General features: G+C 37.1%; 1 protein-coding gene across 2 annotated transcripts in view; it reads left to right on the forward strand.

Moving 5' to 3' along the window:
• TOX3 (TOX high mobility group box family member 3) overlaps positions 1 to 16,780 on the forward strand; it is a 110,870-nt gene that overhangs the window by 75,812 nt on the left and 18,278 nt on the right. For both annotated transcript variants that reach the window (XM_004583845.3, XM_058674215.1), the window contains exons 2-3: positions 5,278 to 5,343; positions 9,318 to 9,572. In XM_004583845.3, coding sequence (XP_004583902.2) covers positions 5,278 to 5,343; positions 9,318 to 9,572 — 321 coding nt within the window. The remainder of the gene's footprint in view (positions 1 to 5,277; positions 5,344 to 9,317; positions 9,573 to 16,780) is intronic.

A 16,780-nucleotide genomic window follows, 5' to 3' on the forward strand; every position in this document is an offset into this window, starting at 1 on the left:
GTAATGGCACAGTTCATTTGTGTAAGCAACTTGACAGATGTCCGTAGTGAGGCATCAAATTGGATGGTGCCTGCTAACAAATCTAATGGGAAAAGAGAAAAGAGAATTCAAGGGATTATCTTTTGGGGGGGATTAAATTTGTGCCATTTAGCTGTTTGAGACCCTGTAGTTAATGCTGCTTTATTAGAAGTCTATACAATTCTTCACATGGGTGTCAAAATAATTTCAGTGAAAATGATGTTGTGTGGACTCATCAGGCTGAAGTACTCATCTTGTGATTACAGATGGGATTTTGTCTCTGCTGCTCCTTTTTCTTCCAGGCTCTTTGCTGGATGAGCCAGACTTAGCAATCTGCATTAATTTACTTTGGCACTTCACACGGTCAGGCCACGAACACGACTGTCTTTAATACATTTCTAACAAATAAAAAAATCCTGCAATGCTCCTTTCCTTTTTAATTGATGTCCTTCATAAATGGTATTTGGTGAAGCTATAATTATTCGTCAAGCCAGAAAAGTGAGTCTACCTCCAAGTACAATGAAGATGTTCTTTTATGAAATTATTAAGATACTGAAGTTCGACATGCATAGTAATTTAGCTCTGCTTTATAATGATATCTTTGGGGACTCTATCTTTGGAGATCACGTCTTTTACCGCTTATCAAATTGGAAAAGGGCCCATGACCAGCACAGCCCCGAAAAACCACATGTCCTTTTCTTGCAAAGACCATTTCCCCCACTATGCGCTGTTTGAAAGTCAGCAGTGGCCAGTCTCTTACATAATCTTTTCACACCCACTTCAGCGTAATTAACTGTTTGACCTGATGATCTTTTAGTTTGTTTGAAACAGTTTGTTTTGACTCTGGAAATTACAACAATGACCTTCTTAAATGGCTGAAGTGGGAGTGGACCCTGGGAGAAACAGCAATGCAGGTTACCATCTAGAAGGTTGGGAAATAGGCCAAATTAACGTGGCATTCTTACTTAGTTGCTTGATTAAATGCATGCATTTTGCTGTGGTGTAATGTAAGAGAAAAAAATGCAGATAGGAACTTTGTCATCTTTTTCACCATCTTGTTTCCAGTTCCCTGTGTTTAGTAGGCATGTAAGCCAATACTTGCTGAATGGGTAAACTGTGCCATGTCCTGTAACCTTTAGCTTTCTAGCGGACGTTGAGGTACGTCCAAGAGGGCAAGGCCCAGTCTTACCACTTGTCCGCATCCATGTCCCCTAGTGGAATGCCTGAGTTTAAGATCTCTGGCTTTGGATTGCAACTCCCTCCTAGTACTGCACACCTTTGGAGGCACTGATTATGGCTCAAGGCTCAAGGGATGGGGTTCTCAGGAGACCCAGATTGAATTCCAGCACCTGGCTGCAGCCCTGGCCCCTGCGAGCAGTTGAGTAGTATAAAGCAGGGGATAAAGACTCTCTTTCCCTTTCCCTTTCTTTGTGTGTCTGTAATCAATTAATTAACTAATTAAATAATGGAGGAGGACCTTTTCCAAACCTATTGAACTGAGGAACATTTTATTAGGGTCAGGTACTTTGAAATCCTCTCTGGGAAACTCTAGTTTAAAGAAAAAGATGCATTTATTCATTTATTTGTTCAAATGGCAGAATTACAGAAAATACACACACACACACACACACACACACACACACACACACACACAGAGTTACGTTCCATCCACAGGTTCACTCCCCAAAAGACTGCAACAGTGGAAACTAGCACCCATGAGGTCCTTCCAGTCTCCCCTGTGGGAGCAGGAACCCAAGCACATGGGCCATCCCATGCTGCTTTCCCAGGGACATGGCGAATTTGGAAGTAGAGAAGCTGGGACTCCAACCAGCATTAATATGGGATGCCGACGCAGGCTGTGGCTTCACCCTCTTCACCATAGGGCTAGCCCCAAAACTGTAGCTTTGAGTAAAATACATAAGTTTGAAGTTTTAAGTGGCAGTGAACACTGAATAAAATATTCAAGATTTATAGATATTGAAATGTGACTGATAAAGATGGTGAGCAGAAGAGAAGGCAAACTTCCACGTCTGAATCAATTATCCTGGGATCCTAGCCGACTTAGTCTACTGATCTATAAAATAAGAATAATAATTATAGGTATCTCATTGGCTATTGGGAAAAATAGATTACACTTAGCCCTGTCTTAGAAAATTAAATAAAACCATGTATGTAAAGGTTTTTAGTGAGCCACTCATCATTATTGTTATTATTATCAATAAAAACTAAATGATAAATGTAGCAGTCGAGTTTAAATGTATTGAACCTTCCCTTTAGTGCTTAAAATATGCCAATGCTTGAAGACAGTGATGAACCCAGCTACCTGTGGACCTAGAGGATTGGTTAGTGCAGTGTATTTGATGATGTCACTCCCTCTTAGAACATAAATCTAAATGCGCACTATTCACTTAACGCTAATTGTGCTGAGGTCATTATATTCTAGATCTGCCCCCACAGGACCACTTCCATCGGAATGGATCTGTTCTTCACAGCAGATGAGTAAAGCAGGATGTGTGGGTCACATCTGAAAACCAAGTAAATAAAACAAAGCTAGCTTTACCTGATCAGTTGAGCCACTACACTAGGGAAGCAACTGAAAGTCTACCACCAGTTAGATTTGCATCTCAAATAAAGAAGACATGTTCAGTATAAGTATGTACCAAATAGTACTCGGGTAATACTCATGTGAAAACGTTGTTCTGTTGTAAATCAAGTTTTACTGGACGTTCTGCATTTTATCGGTCTAATCTATTACCCTGAACCAGGATATCAGGCTCCTGTGCACAAGGAGGACACAGTTGCCTGCAACAAGTCAATCTTTTGAAGTTGCCTTTGTCAAGGTATTTTACCTGAAACAGAACAAAAACCCTTCCTTCTATTTGAAATGATTTATAACGGTTCCCATCTGATCGCCGAGCGTTTCCAAATTAAAAGCCATTAATTAAGGTCTGATATAGATACAAGAGATATGCAAGGAGTGCTTTGTAATTCCAGCTCAGTACTTCAGGTGAGAGCTTTTCAAATTACGTGGACCACTGGAGCCACCTGCTTGACTAAACGCAGCTCGGCCCACGTGCGGCTCATCAGTGCAACGCAGTGCCAGTGTTGTTACTGATTTTTCTCATTTCTCCAGGGCAAATACTAATTAATGGATACAATTCACAGCTGATTAGCTGTAGTTTCTTCAGTAATTACATTCGCATACTAACTGTTCAGAAGAGGATTTCTAACCCAGTTCTTATTTCACTCTAAGCTTAATTTGTTTTTTGAATTGTTTAGGCCCTTAGTTAAATAGCCATTTTATTTTTCTTTGTTGTTTTAGGTACTATTAGATAATAAGTGAGTTTAATCTTAAAAAAAAAACCTCTCTGATAATGAGCTGTTTGCCTTCAATGGATTTCTAATTCCGCAACAAAACCAACATTTAAATAACATTAAAGTTGTGATACAGGCTGTTAGGCAATTTGAGGGACCAGGATTAGGACATGAAATATCCAAGTTCTCATAAGTATCTAAAAGAAGACCTTGAGATTTTAATTCTACCATCGTTAAGGCATCAACAATTCCAAGCCAGAAACGTGTACTTCAACATGTTAGAAAATGGGGGAAAGTGTGTGTGCTTATACACAGCCATGTACACAGCCTTGATACCACATGCCTTCTGAGAAACCAGGGAAAAATCCTTGGTAAGTGCTAGCATTCCTCTTACAGAAATCCTTACAGAGATATTTACCCAAATGAATCTGAGTGCTCAATGGGAGACTTGCAGGTGGCTCATTGTGTGTGTGTTTAGGTGCCGCTTTTTACAGGGTGGGCTTGTGCTTCCGGAAGCCGTCACAGCACTCCGGCACTATTACTCTTTTGTACAAATCCTGCTTAGTTCTTGGATCCCTGACATAATAAAGTGCAGCCTGTCAGTCCTGCAGCTGTGCGTGCATCCTATAGGCTCAGAGTCAGGGGCTAAGAGCCCCTGGAAATGAGTGTGTGTCAGTTTATTGAGAGGAGGATTATGTGGGTCTTCCTTATCTGCGGATCTCTATCTGTGCTCTATTTATTCTCTCCATCTCTGTGCTTTTCTATCTGTCTGTGTATCTGTTTCTGTTTCTTTCCATCCATCCACCCACCCATCCGTCCATCCAACCATCCATCCATTTCCTTGAAGTATTGTACCTTAAATAATTACCAGCTTTATTTATATTAGAGAATAACTATGTACATTTCACCCTCGGGAGCCAAAACCTATACTCTATTTGATGCATTGAAGGACGAGAACATTACACGTTATTGTAAGGACATTCTTTTACTCTTTAAAATCATGAAAATAATATGGCTCTAGATAATTGTGCTCACAGAGCTTTTCCACATTGCTAGACTGATAACAGAATGTTTAAAGCAACAAAAAAGTGTGTCGGTTTCTACCATTTGAATCTGAAAATACATTTCTGCTAAAAATCCAAGTTTTACATTTTGATAACAGGTCCCTTAGAAGTAAAGAGCTTAAGTCTGAAATGCTGATACAGTCTTATTTGTGATAATATGAATGGGCTATTGTGTTAGGGAATGAAATCAAAATTGCTGTGTTCATAGGATGCCGCTTAGTTTTTAAACCTCTTTGCACTTAGTGTTGCATTGAGAGATTAAATACCACTGTTTTCAGCGACTCTGATGGATACAGATATCGCTCTAAGCTCTGTTGGAAGATTTAAAAAATATTCTTTAGGCTTCTTGATATTCATGCCACACCCCATTCGCTAGAAAATAGAATTTTGAATCCTGGGAATTGAATTTTATTCCCTTTAATTCACATTTTAACCTATCCACACTTGTGACATCTGTTCTTGGAAAGTGAGCTACAAAATCCCAACATGCTTCAAAATGTGTCGAGGTGATTTTCCTGACAACTCTGTCCCTTCTAACCTCTGACAACTGCTAGATCAAGCAGCAATACAAACTAGTGACCATTTGGCAAAATGTTTGCTATCGCTTCCTTTCACGATTAGTGTCGATGAGAAACAAAGCCATTTTCCAGAATGATTGAGTTAGCTTAACTCAGCGCTTTATTTTCTGGGGAAAATAGCTGACAGTACAGTACCGTGTAGCACGTTGAAACCTTTGTCATATTTCACATTTGGTCCGAGTAAAACCATCTTCTAATCTCGTGGCACCAATAATGCTTTCCAAGTCACATCTAAGTATTAGGTAAATTACAGGAAATCTTTAGTGTGCCCTCTATTAACATGAAAATCTGTTTCCTTACAGTTTGGAAATAATAATAATTACATGAACATGGCTGAGGCAAACAACGCTTTCTTTGCTTCCAGTGAGGTAGGTGTCAGTCTTAATGCTGTTCATGTTTCCTGTGTGATTTAGATAACCTAATAGGCCCGAAGGAAAAAGCAAAGTATAAAATGTCTTGCTCTATCTTATATGGCACCAGGTAATGACACTGATGGTGAAAAAGAGAATAACCTGGCATGCTTTCATCACTTGTCCATGAACTATGATTAGCTGTCATTTTGTACACATCTCTTGATTTTAAAAAATGCAAACAAAAATAAATAAGTTGCCTTTAAGAAAGCACATGAAACTCTATGCATACATACACTCTGTGTTTGTTATCTAAGCAGGCAAGTGATTATTTTGTAAACGAGGTTATGGGAGATTCTTGATAGAAAGCATCTTTGCATATCTTAATTTTATTGAGTTCCTATGCTTTGGGAAACTATGGCAAAGTGTATTATACAGGTTTTTTAGGTTCTTGGTGGAGTAACGTGAACTGAGTTATTTGTTGTTAGACTCCATGGCATAGCACAGTGCCTGGTTAACAGTAGGCATTCAATAAATATTTGTGAATAACTGAGTGAATGAATGGGCATGCTCCAAGACATAGCTGTATCTAGGAAAATTGGATGCTCATCTCTAAATTCAGTGTCGCCTTGACTCTGGGTTTGTCTTGGGCTTACAGGTGCACATGGGGCACTGTTTGCTGTTTGTACTGTGTTTCTGTGGCTGTCTTAGGGTCGTTGGGTGGTCTGTTGGACTGTCCTCCAGAAAGTCTTCAATCTTGATCAAAGCAAGAATATGGCTTCTGAAAACTGGTGGACTATGTGGGAATCTAAAATTTTAAAAACAAGAACAATCAGAACTGGAATTGTTCCCAATGAAATCTTTCCTCTTGTGGTTTAGGTAATAAAAAGTCTTCAGTTTCCAAATATATTCAGGTAGAGGAGACTGAACTAGCTTGACCCCAGAGAATGAAAATAACAATGGCTTTGTAAATGGTCTTGGTATAGGAAGCAATTGATAGGAAAGAAATTAACTTGGAGAAATTATTAGAAGAAATGGGGACTCAAGAATTAAGGGCATTCCTAGATCAATCATTTTTACCGTGACCATCTTCTCGCTAGCCAGGAAGACAGAGGAGATAAGGGAATATTGTTTGGCGCTGGCTGCTGCGTTGTTTGTGATAATGAACACAAACCCCATCTGTAAGGACAACATGATGTTTCATTCTGTAGGATTTTTTTTCCCCTACATTTGAATCAAACATTGATGAAAGCTCTACTGCCAGCAGCTGTTCAGAGACAATTTAATTCCAGCTGTGATAATTCACCGTGTCAGACATTGGCTGTTATATGTTGATACAACAGTTCTCCAGATTTGCATTTTTATCAAAAGGAACAAATGTTTTGAACATTTCAGTACAGATGGTATTTAACCATGTACATACTACTTTAGCGTGTTCAAGGTAAACACTGAAAAGTCAATATCTGTTAGAAATAATCAGATAAGCTCTCACCGATCAATCTGATATTGGTCATATGGCATAGTTAGCGAAAGGCAAGGTCTTTTTTGTTGTTGGTTTGTTTATAATCTCAGATAAGCAGTGTTTTGCATGACCAATATTTATTTTTATAGTTAACATTTAACCTCTCTTTAAAGATGATATTTTAAACGTTTTCTTGGTTATACATCACAATGTTATTTTATTGTCTGATTAAGCTATGTTAACATACTAAATTCTAATTTAAAATCAGTTTACCTTTTAAAAAATTATGCCGTTGGAGCATACTATACAGGAGATATCTCTCTTTTCATTAAGAAAAATAAAAATGAAAACCTCCTTAGTTTTGCCTGCCTAGACTGAAGCATGCTTTATGTTGGAGCATAAGAGATAACTGCATATAATGATTACACTGTATATATCTTTGAACCAAAAATAAAGCTAATGTTAATGCATTGCATTGTAGCTTGTGCTCAATTTTCCAATTACTGCATTAAAAGTAAATTTATTTGTTTTAACATTGTAATGAGTGCAAACCAATTCAGGAAGAGTTTAGGTTTGCATGCTGTAAAGTCTAAATTGTGTCTGAAACCAACTCCCTTCACATAGATATTGTCCTGTAGAGAACGCTACGGGAATTAGAATACTCTTGAGTTTGAAATTCACACATTTGCTCTATGTTTTCTGTCTGTGTCATGATTATCCTGACCATTTTTAAAGTACTTTAAATATTTATTGAAATAATATTTCAAGTGTTAATTACAGTGGTAATGAAAACAGCCAAATGCCACATATCAAGAATGAGTGTTTATCCGTATTGTTAATGTGATATGTTAGATTTCATTAAGCAGTAATGGGGTAGCAAATGAGTCACAAATTACAGTTGCATCTGTTACTAGACCACATTAGTGCCAAAGTAACAGCAAACGCAGTCATAGGGTTACGTTCATTAGCCAACCACGTTTGTGGCCAATTCATCCCTTTGTGTTTGAGAACTCAGGGTACCACAGTAAGAAATTTTTTTTTTTATCTTTGAGGATTATTATTAGAATTGCTATGCCAGAAAAATCTAATATCTCATTCTGGCTTTCAAATGTGTTATCATGCTGCAAAGTCTTGCGCATACTGAATCTGCTAAGAACCTTAAGATGTTCGATTGTCCCGCCGTGGACTCCCATAGCTCATGACCTCTTTATTTCTGGTGAGATGCAAATACCATTTGACAGGTTCTATGTGCAAGAGATGTTTTCCATTGCTTCCTCCCCCCACCCTTTTTTGAGTTTGTTACTCGTTTTTCTCTCAAGTAGCTGATACATCATTATTGATAGTTTGAAGAATGATGATTTTCAGCTCTTAATTAGTTCTCTTAACTAATAATAGCAGACTCAAATTATCTTGCACCAGTTCATTCTTTCAAATGCTATAATAATAAATGAACGTACAACTTTAACCTCCTGAGCTAGGAATAAAAATAATCTGTATGGCTCCCAAGCCCCTTCTTCTTCCCCTACCCTGAAAAAAAAAAAAAAAGAAAAAGAAAAAAGGAAATCTTAATGCTTAACATCTTCTATTTCTGCAAAAACAATTCAAATAGACAAAGTGGTTAAGCAAGGCAGCCTTGATTTATATCACAAGGCCCTGTTTGAAAACACCACCTTTGAGAATCTAAGTAGCACTAAAGACAAGCAATGCATGAAAATTAAAATTTACTTAGGACTTACGCTATAGCAATTTGCTGAAGTTGCTGAGTGTCAGTGTAATTAGTATATCCATATCAGTGCAATTCTGTGCTCTCTGGATAGTTTTTAAATGTGAAGACTGGTAGACAATGTTCTAATACATACATATTAACATGTTCTGCTATAAAAGTAAATAACCCTCCTTATAGTTTAAATAAAAACACTGGCACCTTTTAATATAAGCCATGTTCCTCCTTACATAAAGTGTTACCTTATAAGCAGTAACAATTTCCATAGATGCATTCATTGCACTTGGGAGTATAGCAATGAGGAAATTAAGAACTAAACCACAAATTTAGTATTACTTGTTTTATAGGTTGTGGCAGAATGTAAATATATGTAATGTTCACTTCTGAATTAATGCTGTGTGTGTGCACCACAAAATTGTCAGCATTTTATGAAGCATGTGGAGGGCGTAAGCGGTTTGAGCTGTTTTACTAACATATCAATAAAGTGGCAATTTGTTATATAGCCAAATCTAATGTCGCTGATGCTCTAACTAACAACAAAGACAGATGTTGCTAATTAAGTACGCATTAAAAAACTGTTAATACTGATACGCCATTAAAACCATATGATAATGAGACTTAAATCTTTAATCAGAATGATCAGCAAACTTTATGGAATTCTGTGTTTAAGATGTTTTCACTTGAGAAATAAATATTTGGCCTAGCCACGGAGTGTTTGTATGTGAAGTATTCTCCGTCCCTCTGACAAGGAGTGAGGTGTAGGCACCGGGTGTGAGCATGGCTTATATGTCTTTTGTTTTCTTTTAGCACACATTCCACACGCCAAGCCTTGGGGACGAAGAATTTGAGATCCCCCCCATCACGCCTCCTCCAGAATCAGACCCCACCCTGGGCATGCCCGATGTGCTACTCCCATTCCAAGCCCTCAGCGATCCAGCGCCTACCCACGGAAGTGACTTCACACCCCAGTTCCCTCCTCAAAGCCTGGATCTTCCTTCCATTACAATCTCAAGAAATCTCGTGGAACAAGATGGAGTGCTACATAGCAGTGGCTTGCATATGGTAGGCACTGCATTTATTGTTTGACAGAATTGTTTGTGTGTCATTTGTGGTCATCGTGGTAGTCAGAGACCTGACGTGCCATATCTTGAAACGTGCTTTTGCCTGTCTACTGGTGACTATATGGGTGATTATTTATGGCTCCATTGAAGCCGAGGTATAGTACTGGATCTATAGCTGGTATTGAACAGAGGGTTTTGGGCTGGGTGACAGTCCCACAAAGGAGATCCTTGTGATCACAAATAATTTTTCAAGAGTCCGATTCATTGGTTTGCAAGCAGCCAATCTTTGGTTTCACCCAAAGTGTGCTAGAGTTGAAAGTTGGCTCATGTGAGATTTTAGAAATGGAAACACTTATATCAGGTTTCTAAGTGTTTGACCCTAATGTTTTCGATATGTGATTTGCTGCTGCCTCAAATGAAATATCAAACTGTGAAACAGAGAGTGGGGAGGGGGGAATTATTGCTTATAACCAGCAGAAGAAAATGCACAATGGGTTATTTTGTGAAACATATCTGAGTTATTTATTATCATAAACAATGAATAAGGCACTCGTGAGGGCCAGAATCACTAATGCAATGATTTTGATTGTGTTTCTCTTAGTGTGCAATTATAGCAAGCAGTCACCAGAGTCAATGTGCTGAAGTATTTTAAACTCCTCTGCTGAGCTGCTCTCCCCCCAACTCCATCCCCTCCCCAGCATGCGATATAATGCATTTGTATCTATCTAGGTGGGGTACTAAGCAGACATTTTAAAACAAGATTAATAGTTTATAGGTTTTTTTTTTTAACACTAATAAAATGAAACAGATGTGTTGGTATAACACAAAACAAATCCTTTTGCTTGTTTACATATTTCTCTGCACATTAGGACCATGCAGGTGATGTTTATTGGTTTCATTGTTAATTCCCCAGATAACAACATATGATTCCAAAATATGTAGTGGATTAGGAGTGCAAAGATTCAGCTTGCTCTCTGAAATATAAGATTACTTTCCCAAATAGGATTGCTGCAACAGAATTTTCTTTGCCTGTGATCTTTTGTGTTTAACCTGAACATCAGGCTTTTTATTTTTCCCTTTTTTTTTTTTTTTTGGTTGGTCAGGAAAGAATGCAGCGAACAGTCGGGAAGTGATCATTAAGTATTCATAAACGTTGCTCCACATCACAAATAATTGTTTCCTGTGGACTTCCTTACATTTTTGTCCCTTTGACACTGGAATGGAGGGTTCTGTTCTCTGTTCCTCTGTAGTCAGGCGTGCAATGTTGCGCCAGGAAAAAAAATAAAAATAAAAAGAGTGTTCAGTTGCCAAGGGAGTCTGCTGTGGCTCAGTGTTATTCGTAGATGCTTGGCGAGGCTCATTTAGGTTACAGGAATAGTTAAAAGACCATATAATGTATGCTAAAATGTGTACTTTATTAAATTGGTAAATATTTATTAATAATATAAGAATCTGCCTTTAAATTAAACATCTGATGAATCACCTTGTCTTAAAGCTATAAAACTGTTATTGCTGCCATAAAAAAGTGTAAAGGAGGCATTTTGACTATGAAATTTCATTTCATGGTCAATTGAATTTACAATATTGGAAAGAACTAAAGATGGAATCATAAAATAATTATGATACTCACATACACTTAAAGAACAATGCTTTCACGGACTGGCATTAGGAGAGAGGACTCAATTTTTAATGCTTCTTTTGTAATGTATGGCTAATCACTAAAGCAGTTGAATTATTTCATTGATTTTTAGAGGTATAGGCACTTTAGCTAAGTGCATATTGTTGCCATGATATTTACATGGACCTCATCACATTTGTGGGTGCAATTTTGAAGTTTTGCTGAACCTAAATGATATTTATTTTGGCATGAAACAAACTAATCTTGTTGAACATTCTAGCAGAATTTCACCTTGAAGAAATGTCATGGGATTTTGAATCACAAATGTTGGAAAAACTAAAATGTGCCGGGACAGAATTATGATGAATACATTGTGTCGCTGGCTTTGTTCTATGTACTACCTGACATGTTCACCTATAAACTTGAATTCAGAATCGCCAGAGGCATGGTTAAAAATAGGTTGTGTCAAGGTTCTTCTATATCTCCCTCCGGATCCCGACTTGGCTGGTTACAGCATAATACTCCACAGAAGCCTCCTTCTAGATTTCCCTTAGGAAGGTCACCAGAAAAATAATAATACTTTATACATCAGCTTCCCAGTGTGTGTTGGCTATTCCATATCTTATGCAAGTGAGAAGTTTTATTATCCAGATGAATATAGCTGTCTGTTAAGCATGGCTATGGTGAATTAAGAGTCTCCTCGAAGAAGAAAAGCCAGCTTGTTTATGTTGTATTGAAGCAGCTTTTCTTAAGAGCTTCATCGGTTTTCCTTCAGGAAGAATGACAGTTTGTCACATTACTGATTAGCTGCATTATTGTTGGCAACAAGCACAACGTGTTTATCTTCCTTACATTTATGCCATTGTATTTAAAATGAGAGAGCAGGAACAAACAAAAAAGGAGGGGATTAAAAAGAGTCCAATGATTAGCATGCGTGTTTCAAAATATGCAAATAATGCCCTAGTATTCAAAAGCGAATTGCTTGAAAAATTGACTGTCGATGCATTTGTGACTTCAAAGCGCAACCTTGATTTGCTAGCCATGGATACGTAGATTTTCAAACAGGATGTGGTTGGCAAGTCGAAATCAACAGTATACTTTGGTTAAAAATTTGTTGCCTCGAAGCATTATTGTCAGTGCAGATGATCTTCTGGAAATTGTTTTAATCTACAAAAGATTGCATTTCTAAAAATCTACAATGTGCACTCCAAAGGGTGTTTTCTTTTTTTTTTTAACACCTCTCTATAATCTGCCCAGCCTGCTGAGTAGCATTGACATCAGTAGTACATCAATTTCAGAAAGTGGATTATTTTTACTAGACAGCTATTGTGACATATTGGGTCAGTCATAAATGAAAGATATTCATGCAAGCATGCAATACTTGTAATGAAGTCTCACTCTGACCTTCTGTATGATTGATTCTGTAATTTAGTTTTCTCAGGCAGTGCCTGAAATGAAATGAAATCATGTTGAACAAGTTTTGAATACCCACAGTGCACCAGGAGAAGAAAAATCTACAGTCCCAGAGGCTTGAGTGCGAGCAGATGAACGATTTATCTCTATGCTATTATAGCCTTTGCCAGCATTCAACATTTCTTTCTTTTTTTTTTTTTTTCTTATTTGGCTTAAGTACTTAATTCTGCAGGTAGCTGTAAATGGGAAAATAAAATGCTGTTCAGATTTAAAATGACAGGACAGGAGTATGTGCAGGGGACTGATAAAATATCTTGAATAGAACTGACCTTTCATGTAGCTGAAAGTTACTGGGGGATTCATCCTCATAATTACCATATAGATTATTTTTATTTCTTTCCTGCAATGAAACATTTCAGAGAGCAGTAGTGCTGATTGAATGAAAATTGAACTTGTTAACATTCTTTTCAGCTTAGCCTGTTGTACATAACAGAAGGTTAGCTTTGATGAATTTCAGAGTTCTCTTTGATATCTAAGGAACAGACAGTAAAATAATTGTCTCTAGTTTGATATTTTTTGTATGCCCCCCAAAAGAGACTTTATAAAAGCACACTGATAATACACATACTTTTTCTTCATGCATTATATTTTAAGTTTAGAGGCCCGACATTTTATTTTTGATATTGCTTTGGATTTAATTGTGTGAACACATTTTTATAGTAATGCTACACTGGTGCTCTGGTAGTCCTAAATGTACTATTACAAAATTGAAAAAGGTGAAAGTCAAGGAAGTATTATTTAAGTATGTTCATATCTGAGCCTCTTAAGGGAGAGAAAAAGAGAAAAAAAGTTTTTATGAAAGATACATATGCTAGAAAAACATTATAAATCCTTAAAATATATGCCCCACCCTTACACCATAATGCAGGCATTATTTTATGTGAAAAATGAGCATAAATAAAGCATGCTAAATTACCAAGTTATTTTCAAAAGTTTTAATTTTTCACATGATCATTTATGTGACCCTAATTTGGAAATTATGTTTGTTTTTACAGAATAACTTTCATGCCATTTCATGTGTGTTTTTTTTAAATCTTGCATTAAGAGAAATAGCAGACTTTCAATTAATACATCGTTTTTAGCAGTGTTGCTTAATGTGTTACAGATAAAACAGTTATTTCATGGATCATTAATGTATTTAATGGGTGGAACGTTCTATTAAAACAAGCCCTTCTTATTGTTATGAACATGTTCAATGCCATTGTCAATGGAGGCTGTGCAGCCAAATCCCATGGGATGATCACCATTTAGTCACTGGAGGAATCCACAATTTCTCATACACATTGAATGATGACTTTGGGTGTGTTTGTTTGTGGCTAAAGCATGGCAAAGAAATCTTTTTTATGTCAGGTAACAGTAGCAAAGGCACAGCTTATGTAAGTAAACACTCACTGTGAGTGGGCTGGAACCAACCTGTGAGAAGTCTAAATTATAAAGTTAATTTACTGAGTACCTACTAAGTGCTTCTTATGATTCTTAATAGGAACTAGTTGTACTATTTATAAGACTGTTTTCTTGATGACCCTACACCATTCTGTGTGAATTCATAGTCTCATTTTTGCTTTGAAAATGCTTATCAAAAAATCAGCTTTAATTGAACTGTTACTGTAGCTTGGCAGTTATCTGTCGAAAAATATTCAGACATAGACACTTTTATAAAGATGTCTCTGTTTTCCCCATAAAGCAATTAGCCTTGTACCAGAGCTTGAAATAAATGTTCTTTATCCATGAGTGCAAGTACTACTTATTCTGGGAACTGACTTTAAGGTTGAGTTAACTTTAGGTTCATCTATTAAGTTAGGACTTTGTTCGAAGCTGCTAATAAGCTCACTTAGCTAGTGGCCAGTGTGCTATGGAACTGCTTGTTGGCTTTGTCACATGGAAGAGGCCTTTTTGTCAAGAAGTGATGCTGTGGTTTATTTCCTTGGATCTTTATAGTGTGTGTTCTACGTAGTTGGTCATCTTCTATGCTTAGTGGTGGTTCAGAGGCGATAGGTGGTATTTCCCTTCTCTCGGAGTCCCAAACAAAATGTATATGATGGCTCAAATATGTTTCAGAGGGGTGAGAGTTACCGTGTATGCCATTACGTTGGCTCCTTCAATTTTCAGCTGTCCTTTGAAATGGTTTCCTTGATTTGCTTCCTATCTGGTCTCTACCTGAATATAAACGCCAGGAAGGCAAGTCCTCTCCTGCCTCAGCGGCTGCGTTCTTCATCCTGGGTGTGAGACAGCCATGGGGATGACACGCACTAGGCTCTCGGTGTTGTTCAACACTATAAAAATGAAAGGACCATGAAAGAATACGTATTTGTTATGAAGAACGTATCTTGGCTGCTACATGAAATTAAAGGGCAGGGGCTTATAAAAAAAAAACCTGTAAAGGTAAAATTTCACTGCAAAATTTTAACTTAGGACTAAAATAAGCATGAAGCTGAGATCTTGGTGAAACAAAGGAGTTACAGAGTACATGAGTTAAAGGCCATTAAATGTTTGTTAATAAACTTGAACATTTTATTTTGCTAAGAAACAGTTAATTAACTTCAGGGAAGACTTTTCCACAAAACTTTCCATGTGGAGATATGTTTGATTATAACCCTGAGAGTAGTTATTAAGTAAAAATGATCTATTTCAGGGCAGGTATTTTGATGAATATAAACTTGCTGATACACAGGTCTGTAATTATCATTGGTATGCGTTTGGTGTCATTAAATTTGTTTTGAGATCTGTTGGGGTCAGAAATGAAGTAAATGTGCATAACTATACGAATGTTGTTAATTTGGAAATAAAAGTTTGACCTTGTTATAGGATATCACTAAATAATTGAGCATAAAATTCTTCGTCTGAGATTCCTATTTGTTATTACTTTGATGTTTATTCATACAAAATAATTCCTATTATCGATAATTGTTTAATGACTCCATTTCTCAAGAAATATTGATTAAAGAACTGGCACAGTGAAAATAGATTTAGTCACACCCTCTAACATATCTGGATTATTTGCTTCTTAACTGGATGTTATCCTCTGCTATGAAAACCTAATATAGGATCATTACAGACAATATTCATTTGTAACTGTTGCATTCAACACGTTTGCATATTATATTTACAAAAAGCTTTGGTGCTGATGAAATCAAACCAAGCTGAAGTAAGCACTATTGTAATGAGTAAAAATAGGTAACCTACCACAACAGTGTATATATAGTATGGAAAAATTTTTTACAAATCAGTTTGAAAGATCATTGCTTACAAAAGACACAGTACTGGAAGATGTATAATGAAGCGTACAGCACCAGTGTAAATATCACCTTGCTTCTGCACTGAAAAAAGAGTGAGTGGAGAAGATTAAATGTATAGAGCAGGTAGAGTTTTGCCTTGGATAAAAAAAATAAGGGCAAACTGTACCCATTCCCCGTTCTTCCACCCACACTGAAAGATGTCTTTCCATGAAGTACGTCTTGCCATTGATTTGCACAGTAAAGAAGTATTTCATCTTTCAGTTTTCTTTCCATCTTGACTGAGTCAGGCAGGAAGTCTCAGTTTGGGACTAGTAAGTATTTGTCCTTCTTCAGTACGTGAAAGTGGAACTCATACCTTGAGCCTCAGGTGGGCCCCAGTAGCTACAGTGGATGGCAGTGGCTATTCTGCGTATTCATTTGGCATTCCACTGGTCATCAGCATTTTTAGTTTTTTTTGTATATGTCAGCGATCTAACGTTTACTTTTAGCATTAAATCAGATTGTATGGTAACAAAGATAAAATCAGATTGTATTAATATAAAATAAGATGATGCTTGTTTAATGATGATCTGGGTTCCCGTAAATTTAAGAAAATGAGGGGCTGCTACCAGAAATATCCATTCATTGGTTTCCTGTTTTTAAAAGAGCTAAAAGACAAAGAGCTCTTTCATCAGGTGGAGAAAGAAGTGCTCCTCAGCTGTGCCTCCCCCAACCCTTCATGACAGACACAAACCGGAAGAGTCTGTTGACCATCACATGCATAAATTATACCTAGAGTCCAAGAGTTGGAAGCAGTGCCATTCCTATGAGTGAGACATTCTCACGGAGCCCTTTGTGTACTATTCTTAATGACCTTCTTTGCTTGCAAAAATTTAATCCTTG

The sequence above is a fragment of the Ochotona princeps genome, chromosome 16, assembly GCF_030435755.1.
Source record: "Ochotona princeps isolate mOchPri1 chromosome 16, mOchPri1.hap1, whole genome shotgun sequence".
Taxonomy (NCBI): Eukaryota; Metazoa; Chordata; class Mammalia; order Lagomorpha; family Ochotonidae; genus Ochotona; species Ochotona princeps.